The sequence below is a fragment of the Solanum verrucosum genome, unplaced genomic scaffold (assembly GCF_900185275.1).
Source record: "Solanum verrucosum unplaced genomic scaffold, falcon-dt-bn FXZP01000103.1, whole genome shotgun sequence".
In the NCBI taxonomy this organism is placed as follows: domain Eukaryota; kingdom Viridiplantae; phylum Streptophyta; class Magnoliopsida; order Solanales; family Solanaceae; genus Solanum; species Solanum verrucosum.
Window position 1 is genome coordinate 3,947,576 of NW_026020048.1, and position 19,720 is coordinate 3,967,295.

At 32.4% G+C, this 19,720-nt stretch overlaps 2 protein-coding genes across 2 annotated transcripts; both read left to right on the top strand.

Moving 5' to 3' along the window:
• Nucleotides 1-1,473: 1,473 nt before the first annotated feature.
• LOC125821830 (putative RING-H2 finger protein ATL21A) lies at nucleotides 1,474-2,109 on the top strand. Its single transcript, XM_049501192.1, has one exon. The coding sequence runs from the start codon at nucleotides 1,474-1,476 to the stop codon at nucleotides 2,107-2,109; it is 636 nt and encodes a 211-aa protein (XP_049357149.1).
• LOC125821831 (uncharacterized) lies at nucleotides 2,014-14,262 on the top strand. Its single transcript, XM_049501193.1, has 7 exons — nucleotides 2,014-2,125; nucleotides 2,205-2,231; nucleotides 2,318-2,411; nucleotides 6,293-7,296; nucleotides 7,400-7,454; nucleotides 11,564-12,155; nucleotides 13,073-14,262. The coding sequence occupies exons 1-7, from the start codon at nucleotides 2,113-2,115 to the stop codon at nucleotides 14,114-14,116; spliced, it is 2,829 nt and encodes a 942-aa protein (XP_049357150.1). The 5' UTR covers nucleotides 2,014-2,112; the 3' UTR covers nucleotides 14,117-14,262.
• Nucleotides 14,263-19,720: the final 5,458 nt, after the last annotated feature.

A 19,720-nucleotide genomic window follows, 5' to 3' on the forward strand; every position in this document is an offset into this window, starting at 1 on the left:
ATACATTAAGGATGATTTTTGTTGAATATGATAGTTGAAGGATGTACATTAAGTTTTGGGTATAGATAAAAGATATTTTTGGCCAAAAACTCCTACTAATTCGACATATGGGATATGGGCCCCTACCATAAACCTTTCTTATACATGGAAATTTAGGCCTAAAAATATCAAATTTAGCTCACGAAAATATAAATTACGTTATTAATCCAAACTTGAATGAAGAGGGTTAGACTGGGCATACGTCAAGTCAGTATATCTAAAAGACTAGGATGATTTAGGATGTATGTATAGCCTTAGATTGATGCATGAAAACAAAAAAAACTAATTAGTTTTATTTTGTAATTAAAAATTTTTTATAAAAGAATAAAGCAACAAAAAGAAAAATCATATTGAGCAAGACAAATTGGGTCATAATCCATCGTTTTGCCCTAATTCAGCCACTCATTGACCCGAGCAAACGTCACTACGCATATTATGATTTATGATCATTAATAAATAAGTAAACGTCAAAGTCTTCCTCTTGAGGGCCCTTCATCAAATTTCAACTTTCTCATCAAGAACTAAAAACACAAGTCTTCCATTGACTTGAAGTCTCCCATTATTAACTTATTTATCACAGTTCGCTCACAAATGTCGAATTGTTCGTTTTGGGGTGTGTTTTTAGGGATGTCCCTTTTGGTCTATAGCGTCCAAAAAGTGTCTGTACTGGGGCCGACTCCACTACTATCCCCTTCTGTTTGTGACCATATCCGTAACAAAAGCTACCCTTTTTGCTTAGAATATGAATTAGCTTGTGAATGCAACCAAGCCGTTATACCTGTATTCTCCAAGAAGTTGTATGTTCAAGCCATTAATTATGATAATGAAACAATTCACTTGATAGATCCAACTTTACAAACATAAGATGATGTATGCTCTTTGAGACCCCAGCTTACCTTCCCCCAATAAAACAGAATCTTTGACACATATAATTATTTGAGTAGAAAAGGTATTCATCTTTTGTCCACAAGCAGAACGGACATAATAGTGAAATTAGCTTGTTATACATTTTAGAATAGAGGTTCCCCTAGACATTTGTGTTTCTTTTTTCTTTTCCTTCTATTTCCAATAGGCGGAACATTTTGAGGATAGAATATTAGTACTATAACATATCAAAGAGACTAATGACTGTTTAAAGGTTGAGCTTTCTTATCTCTTGTCAAATTACTACTAGCAAACAAGGTAGACTGATCTAGTCCACATATTTCATGTGCTGATTTGGACTAATTAGGTGAGTTATAATTTGACCTAGTCATGAATTTTCCAACTCAGGAAGGTGTGTGGAAATGGTCTGCTCCACAAACTGAATAGTTTTAAATAAACAGATATTGAGGAAAAGTCAGTCGAGAGTTGGAAAATATTGACAACATATATAGTACTAGATTACTATAGTGATTAGCATCAAACTAAAGAATGCAAGGAAGAGTTTTAGAAATGTCCATCTTACTTTTCTTGGTATTTTTCCCATTGCGTAGTTTAGGACACAGACTAGAGGGTTGTGAGGATTCTTCGTGCAAGAGTGATGGTCCCATCGTTCATTTCCCATTCAGACTCAGTCATCAACCAAAACATTGTGGCTATCCTGGCTTTGAACTACACTGTAACAATAAAAACGACACCATCCTTGAGCTTCCCTCCTCTGTTCACTTAGTTGTTGAAAAGATTGATTATGTCTCACAGCAAATTCACCTTTATGATCCTGACCAGTGCATAGCAACCAAGCTACCAAAACTGAATTTGTCACAATCTAATTTCAGAAATGCTGATGATCTCACAGTCCTATTCAATTGTTCTGAACCATTCACAGACAGTAATGATGGTTACTTGGTTCCATGTCTTGGTTCTTCTGGTTACCAAGTACATGCTGTTACTTCGACTTTAAGCCTCGACTTCTTATTGTCTGGGCCTTGCACAAAAATTCATCAGTACCCATACACAGAGTCAACATTTGGTGAGAACAAGCTGCAGCTGAATTGCCCTGTACCACTTTGTGGAAACTGTGAGTTCAAAGGAATGGATTGTGGTCTCAAGGATGGAACAAAGCTATCGGAAACTCATTGTTTCAATTGAAATATGACCCATAAAGGTACTACTTGTATGTCTTAATTATTTTCCATCATTGATAAAAAAGCACTTAACAGACACTTCAATTTTGTCCATAATAGGTAACACTAAGCAGCCCTTGATTGCAGGTTAGTCTTATTAAGTTCTTACTCCATCAGTTTCCTACTTGATTTTCCTTTGTGCTTATGACATGTTGTTTATTCAATTATTGTAGGTGTAGTTTTAGGTACAGCGCTTGTTTGCATTATTGTCTTCTCACTTTATCAGCTATATTTGACAAGTAGAAATGAAAGAGAGAGTCGAGTTAGACTTGATGTTTTATTTAAAAATATATGTAAAGGGAAAATGACTGAGTTTTTTGAAGAATCGATTAAACTTATGATTTAAGCAAATCGAATTTTCAAAAGAACAGAGTCGCCACTTAATTTTTAGTAAAAAAAATCAAGAAAAAATACTTACGGTTTTCAAAAGATTTAAACAGACAAAATCAATTGAAAACGGGTTCGAAGTTCAATATACATTCCGAGAAGGTGTTAGGCCCTCGGAATGCCCGCTAACTTGCGGTTGACCGACAATTTGACTTAAAAATGATTTGACTAATTTTAAAAATTTAACTAAGTAAAAGGATTCATAACAACTTTGACCAATTTTGAAAATTTGACTAAGTAAAGGACTCATTTATTATGACTTATTTTGAAATTCTAACTAAATAAGAGAACTTACTTATTTTAACTAATTTTGAAATTTTGACCAAGTAAAGGGACTATTTTATTTTAACTAATTTTTGAAATTTTAATTAAGTAAAAGAGCTCATTTATTTTAAGCTACTTATTGATTACTATTATTATTTTTTATCATTTTATTTATCTAAAGGGAAATGAACTAGAGGGAAATTTTCTAAGGGGAAATAATTTAAGCGTTGATAAGACTAATATTAAAATAAAAACTAAATAATAAAATATATATCTTTAATTCGAAAATAAATGAAATGACCATTCTTGGGGAATTTAATCAAATTAAATCATAAGATAATCGAAACGTTAGTCAAATATAACAAAATAAATAAGAGTAAGGAGAGGAATATCAAATTTGGGCCTTTGGCCCAAATTTTAAACTTGCTGAAATTCCCTTGGGCTTTTGGGCCCCATTCCTTTCAAGAAATCTGTGTATACGCTTTTGTGTATATCCCTGTATACGGGCCGTATTTTGGGTCCGTATTTTGCCTTTTTTTCTAAAATATTAGTTGTTGACCTATACGCCTGTATTTTTTGTATATTCCGGCCCGCAGCTTCGGTCTTCCACCTGTATATCACTGCGTTTTGACTGTATATCATTGTATACAGCAAATGCATCAACTCTTTTTCCAATTTTTCAGAACATGAAAACTCTTTTTCCATCTTCCGAACACCTGTAATCTTGTTTTTAGCCATGTGTAAGAAGCTCTTTGACCTGTATGTCACGTATACTGCTGTATACCAGCGTATACAAGCCTTTTTTTTTGGATTTTCCGGGACATATTTTCAATTTTCAAGCCACATAATGCCTACAACCTGTTCATTACTTCTTCTGATGGACAGCTGATTTGAACAACAAAATGGAGCCTTTATGGCTCGACTCGGAAATGCAAGGGAAAGAAATATGAAGTCCAAGATGAACTCGAGTTGGCATCGCATGTAACATAAACAAATAAAAATATGTAAGTAGCAATTTAATGATTTGATAGAGTATTGTAAAGAAAGAAAAATAAATAAAATGGGCCGAACTCATATATTACTATTCCTAGTTTTAAGTATTGTAGAAAAAAAAAGAAAAGATGAATAAAAGCAAATCACATAAGCTTTAAGTCAATGTAGAGTAGTTTAATGACCTCTCATGGTGAACGACTAAAGCAAGATTTGAATGAAAGGATAATTTCAGCAATAAACAAGAGAAGAAAACACATCTGAGACTTCTCAAAAATTAGAACAATTAAGCCATAACTAACTAATGACCACCTAATCTTGAAAGGGAATCAGAACTCATTCACACCCAAATTATGCTTAAAAGTGGGTATCATAAGAACAAATATCAGTACGCTAGGCAGTGGGAAACTAAACATCAAACAACAAAAAGGGAATGGAAGAATGAGGCAACCAAACACCATCAAAATCAAAAATGATTTAGATGCAAACATTAAAATCATTTTTCAGCATGCTTCAACGTAAAGAGAAATGAATAAAACTGTGCAAATAAAATCTAATAGGAATAGCATCAAAAGAAGAGGAAAACGGAGCAGACCAACACAAAATGGACGTTTGAGCAACTCGAAATGAACAAGCTCGTCTCCCTCACTTCAAACAAACCGAAACTAACACAAGTAGCCAGACATGAAGACTAACAAAGAATGAATAACCAACACGACACACAGTCAACATTATGAGAAATACATTGGCATAAGGGGACATTAGTAAGGGGAAAAGGAACTCGGGACAGACAGAAATAATCAAACTTTCAAAGGGAATGAAAACCAAACAACCACATTCGAGTAGCCAAACAAGTTCCACCACTGATTCGTAATCAACTCTAAATCGAAACGATATGAAAATCTCGACACTAAAAAGAAAAACTCTCAATGACCAAGAAGTAGACAGCCACTACATAAAAATAAAATAAGAGGGAGGAGCTAAAATAAGGTTTACCTTTCTATGTGCAGCGAATCGAGACAACGAGCCGACGATTAGGACTCTTCCACCACGAAATTCAAACACTAGTAGCGATTGGGAAATTTGGGCAGAATGTTAGACCCAAAATACTGAAATTAGTTCTTCTCCTCTGTTTTTTTTTTTTTTTTAGTGTACTATCTTTTCTTGAGTTGCTCTACGTATTTTGCTAAAAATAAAATTCCCAACTTTTTCTCGACTCCAAAATTTTCTAACTCCCCTGTTTTCTCTAGCAAATGTTTCTAATCAAAAATTTAAAACTCCAAAATCCCCCCCTACAAAATAATAGAAGTGATCATTATATAGGGAAAAATAGGGTCGATTTTTGGGGGGAATTCCGGTAGAAATTTGGGGTCAATCCCGAATTCAAAATTCAAATTCTTTCACCGATTTGGACAAGCACCTTTTCCTTGAGGTTTTGACTCATTCCGAAAGGGGAAAGGGGGGCAGGGCGCGTGCTAGCTGCTTGCTACGGTATTAAATGAGGATAGGGACGTCGGAGTTGGATGTTAACGTTGGGGGATTTTCTGGGTTTCTTCGCGTGAAGGAGACGCAGGGGTCGGGGGTGTTTTGCTATTGTTATGAGCAAGAATAAAGAAGAATGAAGTGGGGTCCCTTGGTACTGCACGTTGCTGGTGATGTTGTATGTATTAGTTTTGAATGTTATTGCATTGTATTGGTTGGGCTTGGGTTAAGGAATTATTGAAAGAATGGGCTGCTAATTGGAGGAAAATAGAATTGTTGAATAGGAGTTGGGCTAAATGAAAAGAGGGGTTGTTGGGTTGATTTGGGCTGCTGGAAAAGTGGCCCAAACTTTGGTCTTAAAATGGTTTTAAGGTGAGGTTAAAGATGGGTTAGATTTTGGAGTTTAAGAAATAGCCGAATCGAGTTAAATTAACAAATTCGGCTAAATCCTAAGTGAGATGGATTAACATTAATTAATTAACGAGCTTCTAAATCTTTAACGAAATAAAAATAATTAACTTTCTTATGAAATAATTAATTCGAATATATAAACTAATATCAAATGAGCTACATAACAAAACACTTAAAAAGTAAACTCTTTTTTAAATGGTTTTCTTTTTAATGTTCGTAAAATGTAATAATCATATACAAAACTATATAAAATATATATATATTGTTTTAAAATTGTAAAAATGACTAAGATTGCTTCAAAACTAAAAGAAATTTTTTTTTTTTGAATTAGTGTAAAACTAATTATTCCAAGTCATTGAAAATTAAGAAGCTTAAAAGTATTTTTGAGACAATTTTCGAATATTCATAAAAAACTAATTATATGCAAAATTACATAAAAGATATATTATTATTTAAAATTATAAAAAGTGACAAATTATTTAAAATAACTTGCAAACTATATATATATATATATATATTTTCGAAATTTCTAAAATTAATTATTTTAAATCGTTTGAAAATTAAGAAGTTCGGAAATTAATTTATATTGGGGAGGGTCAAAATTGGGTGTCAACACTTGAAAAGTTTTTGGATGACTACAAGGCCATCAGACCAACACGATATTCTTATGCTGATATTAAGAAGATAACAGATAATTTTAATGAAAAGTTAGGAGAAGGGAGTTATGGAACTGTATACAAAGGCAGACTTTCTAGTGAAATCTATGTTGCAGTAAAAGTCCTACGCGATTCCAAGGGTAAAGGGGAAGAATTTATCAATGAAATTGGTACAATTGGGAGAATCCACCATGTTAACGTGGTCCGCTTGGTTGGTTTTTGTGCTGATGGATTCAGACGAGCTCTGATCTACGAATACCTACCAAATGATTCACTTGAAAGGTTTATTTTACCAGTAAGCTCTGTCTCACTCGTCAGCTGGAACAAGCTTCAACATATTGCTCTGGGTACTGCAAGAGGGATTGAGTATCTTCACCAGGGATGTGATCAGCAAATCCTACATTTCGATATCAAACCACAAAACATCCTTTTAGACCATAACTTGAACCCCAAAATATGTGATTTCGGCCTAGCCAAACTGTGTTCTAAAGAAAAAAGTGTGGTCACTATGACCGCTGCTAGGGGAACCATTGGTTACATTGCACCAGAAGTGTTATCAAGAAACTTTGGTAAAGTTTCTCGTAAGTCTGATATTTATAGCTTTGGGATGCTCTTGTTAGAAATGGTTGGTGGGAGAATAAAGATGGATTCTAAGACGAATAATCACAGCAAAGTGAATTCTTTGGAATGGATATATAGACATTTGGAGAAAGGGGAAGAATTAAAGATTCGGATAGAGGAAGAAGGAGATGGTACAATTGTGAGAAAGTTAGCTATTGTTGGACTTTGGTGCATACAATGGCATCCCATTGATAGGCCTTCAATAAAAGAAGTTACTCAGATGCTAGAAGGAGATGGGAGCCATCTCAACTTGTCCCCAAATCCTTTTATGGCTACTAATATGCCTAAGTTAAATACAAGTCCTCTCAGTGAAGATCTAGACGTGATATTAGAAATTGAATAACACTAGAAAGTCATTTGTATAATGAAAAGGAGATAGTATAAGAATTGCAAAAGTATTTTGTTTCATAGTAGTGATCAGCAAGCTTAATGATAAATATGTAGACTTATTTCTCGATTTGTATGTATTAGATCCTGATGAGATGCACTTGTCCACCATGTACTAAGGGACCGGGTTGGTTTTACACTAAAACGCAGTAAAAGAGACTAAAGTATGAAATAAAACAACAAAGAGTTTTGCGTGGAAACCTCCTCGCTTAAGGGAGGAAAACCACGACCTGTCACACATGATTTCCAACTTCTTTTACTATCTTCAAGCAACAAGTGATTACAGACTCCAAACACATATTCAGAGATTAAACTCTTAATCTCACCACTCATAATAACTCTATCACAGAAAGAGCCAGGCAATACCTCTATTGCCTACTATATTAACTAAATGTAATTAATATACACTTCAATCACACTCTACACAGTCAACTCTAACCATGCTCATTGTTAGATTAAGTATTGAAGACACGATCCGTTCCTTTATAGATTAGAAACGTATCTTACAAGTTGAATCACACATGACACCACCTTTCTTATGCAACAATCAAAAGACACGGTTGATAACTCTATCATGTCCATTGAGGTTCTTGAATGCTTGTAATCTCCAAAGACAAAATACACCTTTTAAAATTGTTGTGCTAGCTTGAATGTCTTGACTAGGTTGTTTCATGTCAATGAGGATATATTATCCTCTGAACAAAACAACCTAGTGTTCTCCCATTGGTTGAGTACATTGTTCTCTTTTCCCGTGCTCACCAACTGCATCAGTATGACACTTTAACAGTTGTTCACCATTTTACTAGAAATACATGCTCAACTTTGGGACCAGGTTCCATGATTTGTGAGTATATCAATACACAGAGTTACAACAGATCCTTGCATTAAACCATGTTAATCGGATGTCCACAATGGGAAAGAAATGAGTTGAATGATAAATTGAGAAATAGTCCTTCTCTCAAACACACTCATCCAAAAGAAAAGTCGGTTATTTCCTCAAAGCTTTACCCAATATTATAGAGAAGACCAGTTTTTATAAAGGCAAATTTAGGATGTGAAGGGGGTGGATGCATAGTATTAAGTACACATGCAGTATGTGGCTCAGCTGGACACAATCTAATGAAGGAGCTTCCTTAGTTTTTCATAGGTAAGCTCTTATTCGATTAGCAAGTTGCATTATGTGGCTCAGCTGGACACAAATTAGCATACCCTTAATCTATATCGACTACATTCGGGAATCATTTGGTTAGGAACACAGGATGGAAAATAGTTTAAAGGAAAAAGGGTTTAATTTTTGTGCATTAGAGTGTAAAATTTTGCTTGTTTGTATGTATAATCTGGCATTAATTCTTCAATTACTCCCTAGTTAGACTTTTCCATGATTACTCCCTCTGCCCCAATTTATGTGACACATTTCGCTTTTCGAGAGTTAAACAGTTTAAGTTTGACTGAGAATTTGCTCATGAAACTTTCAAACTTTTTAAAATGAAATTTATATATTTGTAAACTACATTAAAAGTACTATAAGTCTCAATATTTGATAATTCAAAATATTTCAAAGATATATGAAATATTTACGGTTAAAGATAGACTTGTTTGAATCACGAAATTCGAAATGTGTCACATAAATTGGGACAGAGGGAGTACTTATTATCTCCAAATTCAACTCTTTTCGGACTGAGAGATAATTATTATTTTTGTTATCCTAAATATCTGAAATTTGTGGACTAGATAGATCAGTCTCTCAAGGCTAGCTTGTATACTAGATGGAAATGATGTGGAGAAGAAAATTATAGACCACAATAAATGATTGATAGCTCATTAGATAGGTAAACGCCAATGACTGAAATTGAAGGATAAGCCTTTGAAAATTAAGTATTCTCAACGTCTTTTAAAGGTTTTCGCATGCTCCTTAAGAAAAATATTCTCTTTGCATCGCAGAACCTAAATGTCACACTCACATAATGAAGCTCATTTCCCTGAGGCCTGTTTGGAAAGTCATCTTGCTAAATCGATTTGGTGTATTTAAGCATAATTATATTGTCTAACATGTTTGGTTGACCATGTAATTACTTGGTCAACAACTAATTTGATGTAATTGACAAGGAGTAATTATACTCTCCAATTCTCAGTGGATTGTGGTAAATTAAATGATATAATTACATATGGATCACTTTTTATTTTTATTTTTTTTGTTATAATTTATTTTTAGTTTTATCATTTTAAATTCTTTTTTATTTTATTATTTTAAATATATATTTTTTATTTTTTATTATTGATGTTTCATTTCCTTCTCATTATCAACCTAACATTTCCATCTCCTTCATAAATAAATAGGTAAATGTCAAAGTGTTTCTCTTGAGGGCCCTTGATCAAATTGCAACTTTCTCATCAACGACCAAACACAAGTCCTCCATTGACTTGAAGTTTCCAATTGTTGATGAAAATTCCACATAGCTTCAATTTAGCTAGCTAGTTTAATTGCATTTACTCATACATAATAATATGGAAGGGTGTGTTTGGTATATTAGAAAACGTTGAAGGTGTATTTGGTAGGGAGGAAAATATTTTCCAACTTTCTCATTTTTGGTTGACTTAAATGTTTTGAAAAATGTTTTTCAAATCAACTTATTTTCCTTAAATTTAAGGATATTGACTTCCCTTCAAAAATTAAGGAAAACATTTTCTAAAATTCTCCCACAACCTCAAATTACAATTTTTTTCTTACCCCATTCCGTACCCGACCTTTCCTATTAAAAAAAACAATTAAAATGTTAAAAATATTTTTTTAATAAAAATTAATTTATTTTGTCCCTAGCCTTGGCCCTCCCCCAGATCAGCCCCTCCCCCCAACCAAAAAAAATCAACAACTTAAAATTTAAATTTTTTGACTTTTTTTACCCCGTTCAACCCCTGACTATCTCCACCCCGCCCCAACAAAAATAAATTGTAAAAGTTTTTTTTGAAAAAAAATGTAAAATTTTCAAAATTTCATTTTCTTTAACCCACACCTACCCCAACCCCCTACCATCCCCCCTCCAAAAAATACTAATTTAAAGTTTGTTTTAAAAAATTATTTTCAATTTTCAACTTTTATTTTTTTACCCACCAAACATGAAAAAACAAGTTAGAAACTAGCTTGTTTTCCAATAAAACATTTTCTAGGAAAATATTTTCCTTCATATATCACATCATTCATCATATCATGATATCATCATCAATCCTCATCATATATATATTACTAAAAGTGGGAATAAAAAAGGTTGAAAGTTGAAATACCATTTTAACCCTACACTAAATTAAAATATTATAAATATTTAGTTAATTACATGTTGAAATTCCACCGTTAGTATAGTGTTTCACTAAAATATTATTTGTACTTATCTTTCTCTTATGTATTTGTTTTAAATAAATGTTTTCCTTCATAACTTATATCTAATTACCTATTCAATTGTCATTCTTAATATCCATAACTTTCATGTTTTTCATATTCATAACCTTCAAATATTTAATTTAAAACTTTAAGATGTCTTGTAGTATTCCTCTATTTTTATCTATATAAATTCATCTTTTTTATTTCATGAAGCTCACACCAAAGATTATCCTTTTTATTTTAAGGTTAAAGTAGTGAAGCCATCAACATCTAATAAAGTATAAGGTATATCTACCTTATAAGTTTGATTATATATTACTTTACGAAAATGAAATAATTTTTCTATTTGATTTGTGGTTTAGTTTGACTTGATGAAGAAGACTTTTGAATTTTGATTGGATATCAGAGAAGGCATGTCAATAAAAACTCTGAAAATTATGTACCGATTTTGTATTTCTTTTTCCATTTATGTATTATTATGATTAAAGTCTTAAAAAGAATGTGTATGTTATTTTTTTCTTCTATGTTTATTTTTTTTTCTATATTTTCTCTCTATTAGTCTTCTTTAATTTAGTTTTCTATAATAAAAATTATTGTCATAACATGTTCATTGAATTTTAATCTTTCTAATGAATTTATAAAATATTGCATGGGACACACATGTCCAGAAACTAGTATGTATATATATATACCAAACACACCCGAAGTCTCAATTCTTTTCTTCTCTTGGAAATAGTAGGAAAGAAAAGAATCAAGACAGTACAAATGTATTTGTGTAGGGGAACTATTCTGCTTAAATATTTTACATTAATCCTTGTAATCATCTTTCTGCAAACATGCAATGCTAGGAAGAGCAAACCCTACTACTGTCCTTCTTCTGCTTGTGGCCATATCCGTAACATAAGCTACCCTTTTCGCTTAAACACTGATCCAGAACATTGCGGATATGGTCTAGCATTTGAGTTAGCTTGTGAAAGTAACCAAACAGTCATATGGTTATTCTCCAAGAAATTTTACGTTCAAGCCATCAACTATAATAATCAGACAATTCACCTGGTAGATCCAACTTTACAAACACAAGATGATCTATGCTCTTTCAAACCTCAGCATATCTTGTTCAACAAAGCCAATACAATCTTCCACTCATACTATGTAGCAGATCCCATTTTCATGATCAACTGTCCATTTGCTGTTAATAATTATTCGACATTTGTGGAAATTATTGGCTGCAAATTAAGCAGACACACTTATTTAAAGATTGGAGTTATAGATGCCTCTGCACTCAGCGATGGATGCAGAGTGGAATTTATAGGCTGGACCTCATGGCCTAATATTATTTATACAGAGAACAACATTTCCCTTTCTGATTTTCATCAAGCCATCCTCTACGGATTTGAGCTTCGTTATTATCTGCGGAGTTCTCCACAACGGATAAGTAAGGTCTTCAATTACATATGCTCTGCTCCTTAATGAACATTCTTTTCCATCCTAACAAATTAGGAAAAGCAACGGATTCACTCACTACAATTTTATTTCTTCATGTCTTCGTAGGTTTTATTGAATATATTCTCGGTGAGGACTCAAAACTTTTCTCTACATGTACTTTTAATTCTCTATTCACTCACTATATAAGCTTCTTGATAAACATTTCTTTTCCATCCTATATACGTAAGGAATTAGGAAAACAATGGATTCACTCACTACAATTTAATTTCTTCATGCCTTTGTAGGTGTTCTTCAATGGATTCACTGTGAGAACTCAAACTTTTGTCTACATATACTTTTAATTCTCCATTGATATCTCATTCTAAATTTCTTGCACTTTAATCTAACCAGGGACCAGTCTAGTGCTACTTCAGCTTTTCTTGAGTAAGCTCCTATATATCCCTTTATTTGGCTGGACACAGATCAACATTCCATTGATCTTAATTTTTTGTGAAAAATATACACAGTTGAGGAGCCCAACACAAAAATTCTAAAATAGAATAATTCGAAATATATTACTGTTGGTAAAGTTATAAATAGCAATCTGAATTTGTGAAACTCAATATTTTTTTTTACATATATTCCTTTCCAAACATTCTAACTAATATTGGTAGTTTGGAAATGTTGGTTTAAAATAATGTCCACTTTTTATAAAGATGTTTAATTCATTACCGATTACATTGGTATATTGTTGTTGTTTAATTCATTACTCTATGTTTTGTTGACTTAATAGGAAGTTACTTTGTTATGACTTCTCAAATGTGCAGAGTACTATTTCGGAGCAAAATTTGTGATCTTCCTTCCGTTAGTAATTGTATTTCTGGTGATCAAATTCAAAAGAAGGCATTTGTCCATGTATGATACTATTGAAGGCTTTTTGCGAACACAATAATTTCATGCCAATCAGATATAATTACTCCCACGTAAAGAGAATGACTAGAGGGTACAAAGAGAAATTAGGTGAGGGAGGTTACGGCAGTGTATACAAAGGAAAGCTTCAAAGTGGAAGAGATGTAGCAGTGAAGATGCTGAACAAGCCTAAAGCTGGTTGTCAGGACTTCATGAATGAAGTAGCTACCATTGGAAGGATTCATCATGTCAATGTGGTTGGACTCGTTGGATATTGTGTTGAGGGAACAAAGCGTGCTCTTGTATACGACTTCATGCCCAATGGATCACTTGACAAGTATATCAGCACCAGTCAAGAAGGAAGTCCTCTGTTAAGTTGGCAGAGGAAGTATGACATTATTCTTGGAGTGGCTTGTGGAATTGGGTATTTGCATCGAGGCTGTGATGTACGGATTTTGCATTTTGACATCAAGCCACACAACATTCTTTTGGATGAGAATTTCATTCCAAAGATTTCTGACTTTGGGCTTGCAAAATTATATCCAACAGATAATAGCATTGTCAATCTCACAGCTGCTCGTGGAACGATTGGTTATGTAGCTCCAGAGTTGATCAGCAGAAGCATTGGAGCAATCTCTTACAAAGCTGATGTGTACAGCTTTGGAATGCTGCTAATGGAAATGCTAGGCTTGAATAGACATGAAGTTGCAAATGAAGAGAATTCCAGCCAATATTTTCCTTATTATATTTACGATAAGTTCAACAAGGGGAAGGAGATCCTGGTGGATGAAGAAGCAAATGATGGTGAAAAGAAGATGGCCAGAAAGCTGAGTTTAGTTGCATTATGGTGCATTCAAACGAATCCAATACAACGCCCTTCAATGAGTAGAGTATTAGAAATGCTTGAAGGTGAAGTTGAAGTGCTAGAAGTACCTCCTCAGCCTCTTCAATCTCAACCGATTGTTCATCAGATGATGGGAAGTTCTATGACATTTTCGTCCGATTCAATGGCTTTGTTAGAAAATTCTGCTAATAATTCCGTCAAAGTAGACATTTGTTCTAATTGATTATAGTTGTGTATTGTTCATTTAAAATGACATTTATGTGAGAAGGGCTTCACATTTTACCAAGGGTCGGGTCTAAATTGGCCCGTCTCATTCATTGCGTTCGCGCTGAACAAATACACATGGACATAATTAAAAGTCTATTTTCATGATTGCAAGCATGTTGTAACTCCTTTTGGTTCAAGTGTTCATTTATTTACTGTTGAAAGTGAAAATGTTGTAATAAATCAAAAGGAATATGCTAGCATAATCGGAAGTTTGAGACATATGACTGATTGTACTATACTTGATATTGCATATGCAGTAGGAGTACTTGGCAGGTTTACAAGCAAGCCAGGTAATGAACATTGGCATGCTATAACAAGAGTTATGAGATATTTAATTGGAACAAAAAAATGTGGTTTGTTCTATAAAAAATATTTTGATGTACTTGAAGGCATTTGTGATGCAGATTGGAAGACCCTATCAGGTGATTCCTATTCTACCACTGGTTATGTTTTTACTTTGGGTGGTGGTGCTATTTATTGGAGATCAAAAAAAGCAAACTATAATTGCTAACTCAGCCATGGAGGCTGAACTAATTGCTTTAGCTTCAGCTAACAAGGAAGCGAATTGGTTAAGAGATTTATTATTTAAAATACCTTATTTTGAAAAACCAATTCCTCCTATTTTAATTCGTTGTGATAGCACCGCTGCGATTGGTAGAGTTCAAAACCGTTATTACAACGGTAAATTCAGACCTATAAGGAGGAAACACAGTAATGTAAGATCGTATTTGACAAATGGTACCATTAATGTTGATTATGTCAAATCTTGTGATTAGGGGTGTACAAAACCGAATCGAAAACCGAACCAAACCGAGTCAAATCGAAAAAAAACCCGACTAGTGGTTTGGTTTGACTTGTTTTGGTATTGGAAAAAAAACTGTATTTGTTGGTTTGGTTTTAACTAAAAAAAACCAACCCGAGACCAAACAAACCCGACATTATATATGTAATTTTAAAATTTTATTTTATACATAAAAATATTTACTTTGATATAATTTAAAAATATTTCTTATACTATTTCATAGTTTTTATCTTTTAATATATTATTTCAAGTTTAAAACTTAGAATTCGGAATGGTCCAATAAAGATTATAGTTCATAGATGTTGATAATTATAATAAAACTTGAATCAAAATCAAATTAATACTAATGCAAAAAGAAAATAAATTCAACACTAAGAATGACAATAATATTGAATATTTGTTCTTTAGTTTTACATTGGTTTAGGCAATTAAAATACATAATCTAATTTTATTTTTCCTTAAATATTTAGTAATGTAACTAATACTTATTAAAATTATAATTTTAGCATGATTTAGTACTTTTAAATTATGATCATTTTCATTATGACTTTGCAATATTTATTTTATATGATGATTTCATTATTATTTTTTATTGAATATTTTTGTGTCATTGGTACTCATCTCATATTTTGTGTTATTTTTTTAAGAAACACCTTAGATAATTGTATTTTGGTTGGACTAAAGAAATATTTTGGAGCACAAGTTAATTATATGTTTGTATGCAAACTTTACCGAAAAATTCCAAAAATCTGGAAAAAAAATCCTAGGTTTATTATTTTGGTTTGATTTATAAATTAAAAAATTCGACACAATGGTTTGGTTTGGTATTTGAAAAACCTGAACCAACCCGAGGTTGAAAAATCCGAAAAAATCCTAATTTTATTAGTTTGGTTTGGTTTATAAATTTAAATTTTTTACACAAATGGTTTGGTTTGATCTTTGAAAACCCGAACCAACCCGGTCATGTACACCGCTACTTGTGATTATCTTAAAGATCCTCTTACTAAGGCCCTAACGAGAGAAAAGGTCTGGAGCACATCGAGGGGGATGGGATTGACGCCTATAAGTCCTTGAGTCATATATGAGGAAACCCAACCTGTGGACCAGAGATCCTATAACCAAGTTCAAAGGGAAAAACTAATCATATGATGACTTGTTGTGAAAATGCACTATCTTTTTATTCCCTTCCTATGATGTGAGTGCATTGTTTCCTGTAGTGATTTGTGAAGGTTGAGTTGATAAAACTCTTAATGAAAATATGTAGCCCATATGGGTGGAGTGTTAAACTTATAGGAGCACTCTCGACAGATATCACATATGTGAGTGTGGAAGTAGGTCGCTTATTATAAGAATTGGGCTTATTCTCAAAAGCACTCATGAAACCGGGTTAGCACAAGGCCATAACGTGCTGGTTTTAAAGCTCATGTCAACACCTTGATTATTATGTGTGGACAGTGATATTTTATTTCCCTTAAGCAGTCATAGTTCAAGTCTGAGACCACTACAACTCTGGAGTAAAAGTTATTATTTCACAAAGTGGAGATTCAATGCAGAGCATACCTTCATTATGCATAGTAATCTTCCTTCAGCTGATAGACTCTCTTAACTAATATTAATATGAGTGAAGGATTGTTAGTGTAGGGGCATTTTAATATTATAAGAATGTTGTATTTTAGCATTGACCGTTTGCCCCTAAGTTATTACTTCATCTATTCATTATTGTATTATAATATGCATTGGTTGACTTTCATTTGTTGTAGTATGGTGGGAGTTAATAGAAATCATTTTGCTGCCGTTTGGACCATTAAGTTGGTGCATTACTCCATAGAGTTATTGCATAAGTTACTATTTCCTTGGTGCAAACTGCAGCAGGTTCAAGCCGTTGGTGGCTTTTAGCCTTTTATCCCATTACTTCTTACTCTTTATTTCTCAATTATACCTTGTAACCTATGTAACTCCTAAGACCATTATCTTTACTATTTACTACACCATTATCTTCCTATTCATTATTAGGAAGACTTCTTCTAGTATAAATAGTGGTGGTCTTCATTTGGTTTAGACACAAGAAAAATATAGAGAGGAAAAAGTTAGTCAAAAAAGAGAGTTCTAATTAATTGAAGGGAAATATTCTTTTTGTGGAGCTTTGGACTCAACTCTTGTCCAGAGTTTGTTGAGTTATACTTTGTGAGAAGGTTGTTGTATCTTGGAGGGGACAAGTCAAGAAGGACTACTGCTGGACCGGTGAAAAACATTTGTTGCAGTGGGCTTGAATCTCCTTAAATAGAGCGAGATATATGTGCCTCTGCCTGAAGAGATTTTTATTTCTTTATTTTATTTTCAATTGTAATCTTGCAATTTTATTATCTTGTAATTTTTCACTAACACTTTTAATTTTCCATTCACTCACTATATAAGCTTCTTGATAAACATTTCTTTTGCATCCTATGAAATTAGGAAAACAATGGATTCACTCACTACAAGAGTTGGGAAGACAATTATTTGATGCTTAGGGAAAACAGAGAGGTTATGGAAACTTCGGAAAAAAAACAGAGAGTTTGATATATTATTGATATGTGAAGAAGAAGTTGAAACTAAGAAATTAAGAAAAGAAGAGAAAAGAGAAGAAGAACTAGAGGGAAAGAATGGGGAGACAAGGGAGAATGATATAGGGAATTAATGGTAAAATAAAAAGTTTAATACTATATTTGTAGCGGGTCGGGTTAAATGGGGCGGGTTATTAAATGGTTTAAATGGATATATATTTGGTTCTTAAAATTTTGGTTAAAAATTAAAATTCCATGTCAGCAAATTTTAATGAAAAAAATAATTAAATAGGTTGAGTGACTTTTTGTGCAAAGAAGTCATAGTTGAGTGACTTTTGAGTTGAAAATGAAAGTTGAGTGACTTTCTGTGAAAACAATTGATACTTGAGTGACCATCAAAGTTATTAACTCATTAAAGATGCAGAGAACAACATTTCCCTTTCTGATTTTCATCAAGCAATCCTCCACGGATTTGAGCTTCGTTATTATTTGTTCAGTTCTCGACCAAGTAAGGACTTCTTTCAATTATATATGCTCTGCTCCTTAATGAACATTCTTTTCCATCCGAACAAATTCGGAAAACAATGGATATATTCACTCACTACAATTTTATTTCTTCATGTCTTTGTAATTGTAGGGATTCTTCCAAAGATTGCCAGTGAGGACTCAAACTTCTCTATACATATACTTTTAATTCTCCATTGATTACTCATTCTAAATTTGCTAAAATTTATGCACTTTAATCTGACCAAGGACCAGTCTCTTGCAACTTCACGGCCTACTTGAGAATTTAATCTATAAGCTCCAATATTTTGGGATTTCTGGATAAAAAATAAGTAAGGACGGACTTCAATTATATTTGCTTTGCTTCTTAATTAACATTCTTTCCCAATCCTAAGAAATTCGGATTCACTCACTACAATTTAATTTCTTCATTTCTTTGTAGGTGTTACGTTTCTCTACATATACTTTTAGTTCTCCATTTATCTCTCATTCTATATTTGTTGCACTTTAATCTAACCAGGGACCAGTCTAAGGCAATTTCTGTATTTCATGAAAAAGCTCCTATATGATGGACAAATGATAAGTAAGGACAATCTTCAATTATATATGTTCTGCTCCTTAATTAACATTATTTTCCATCCTAACAAGTTAGGAAAAACAATGGATTCACTCACTGTAATTTAATTTCTATTTGTTTTTTAGGTATTATTGAACAGATTTTCGGTGAGGACTCAAACTTTTCTCTACATATACTTTTAATTCTCCATTAATATCTCATTCTAAATTTTTTTCACTTTAATCTAACCAGGGACCGGTCTGTCGCTACTTGTGTATTTCATGGGTAAGCTCCTATATATCCCTTTAGCAAGCTGTATGATTATTTGGCTGGACACAGATTAACATTCCATTTCGTGAAAATAATAATAATAATAATAATAATAATAATAATAATTATATTATTATTATTATTATTATTATTATTATTATTATTATTATTATTATTATTATTATTATTATGTTATATTATATTATATTTATTATGAAAAGTGGAAAATTCTAATGGATTACTCTTTTACCCCTATTCTTAATTTAAATATTATAAAAAATTTAATTAATTAAATATCAAAAGGTAATTATATCATATGTTATACTAATACTAGAAAACAAAAAAGTTGTAGTAAATACTACTCATAAAATTAATGAATCAGTTAACAGTAAGAGACAATATACATTAGAACAATATGTCATTAGTCCTATTTAAGTGTTTTAATCTTTTTTTATAGTATAAGTATCAATGCTAATTTTACACCAGCAACTCCCATAATATATCCCCTAATGTAGTGAATTTTTTTATTCTTAAATATAGAGCAGAAATTCATTATATATCATATCATATACCATTAGATGTTATTATTACCTAAATTAGTTTGTACATAATTTGAACATTTCCTATTTTGTAAAATAATAACCAAAAATTAAATTAAAAAATTGGATGATATTGTTGTGTTTGCATAGAGAAAACATAAATAGAATATATAAAATTAGGCACGTACAGATTATATAAAATAATAGGTGATAAACGTGCAAAGCACATTAATCTAACAGTAAAAATTCTAAAATAGAACAATATATAAATATAGTGTTTGTTATACCCCATTTTAACTCGAGGTCAAAACGTGTACAACGTATTGGTGATTTCCAAATTAATTAA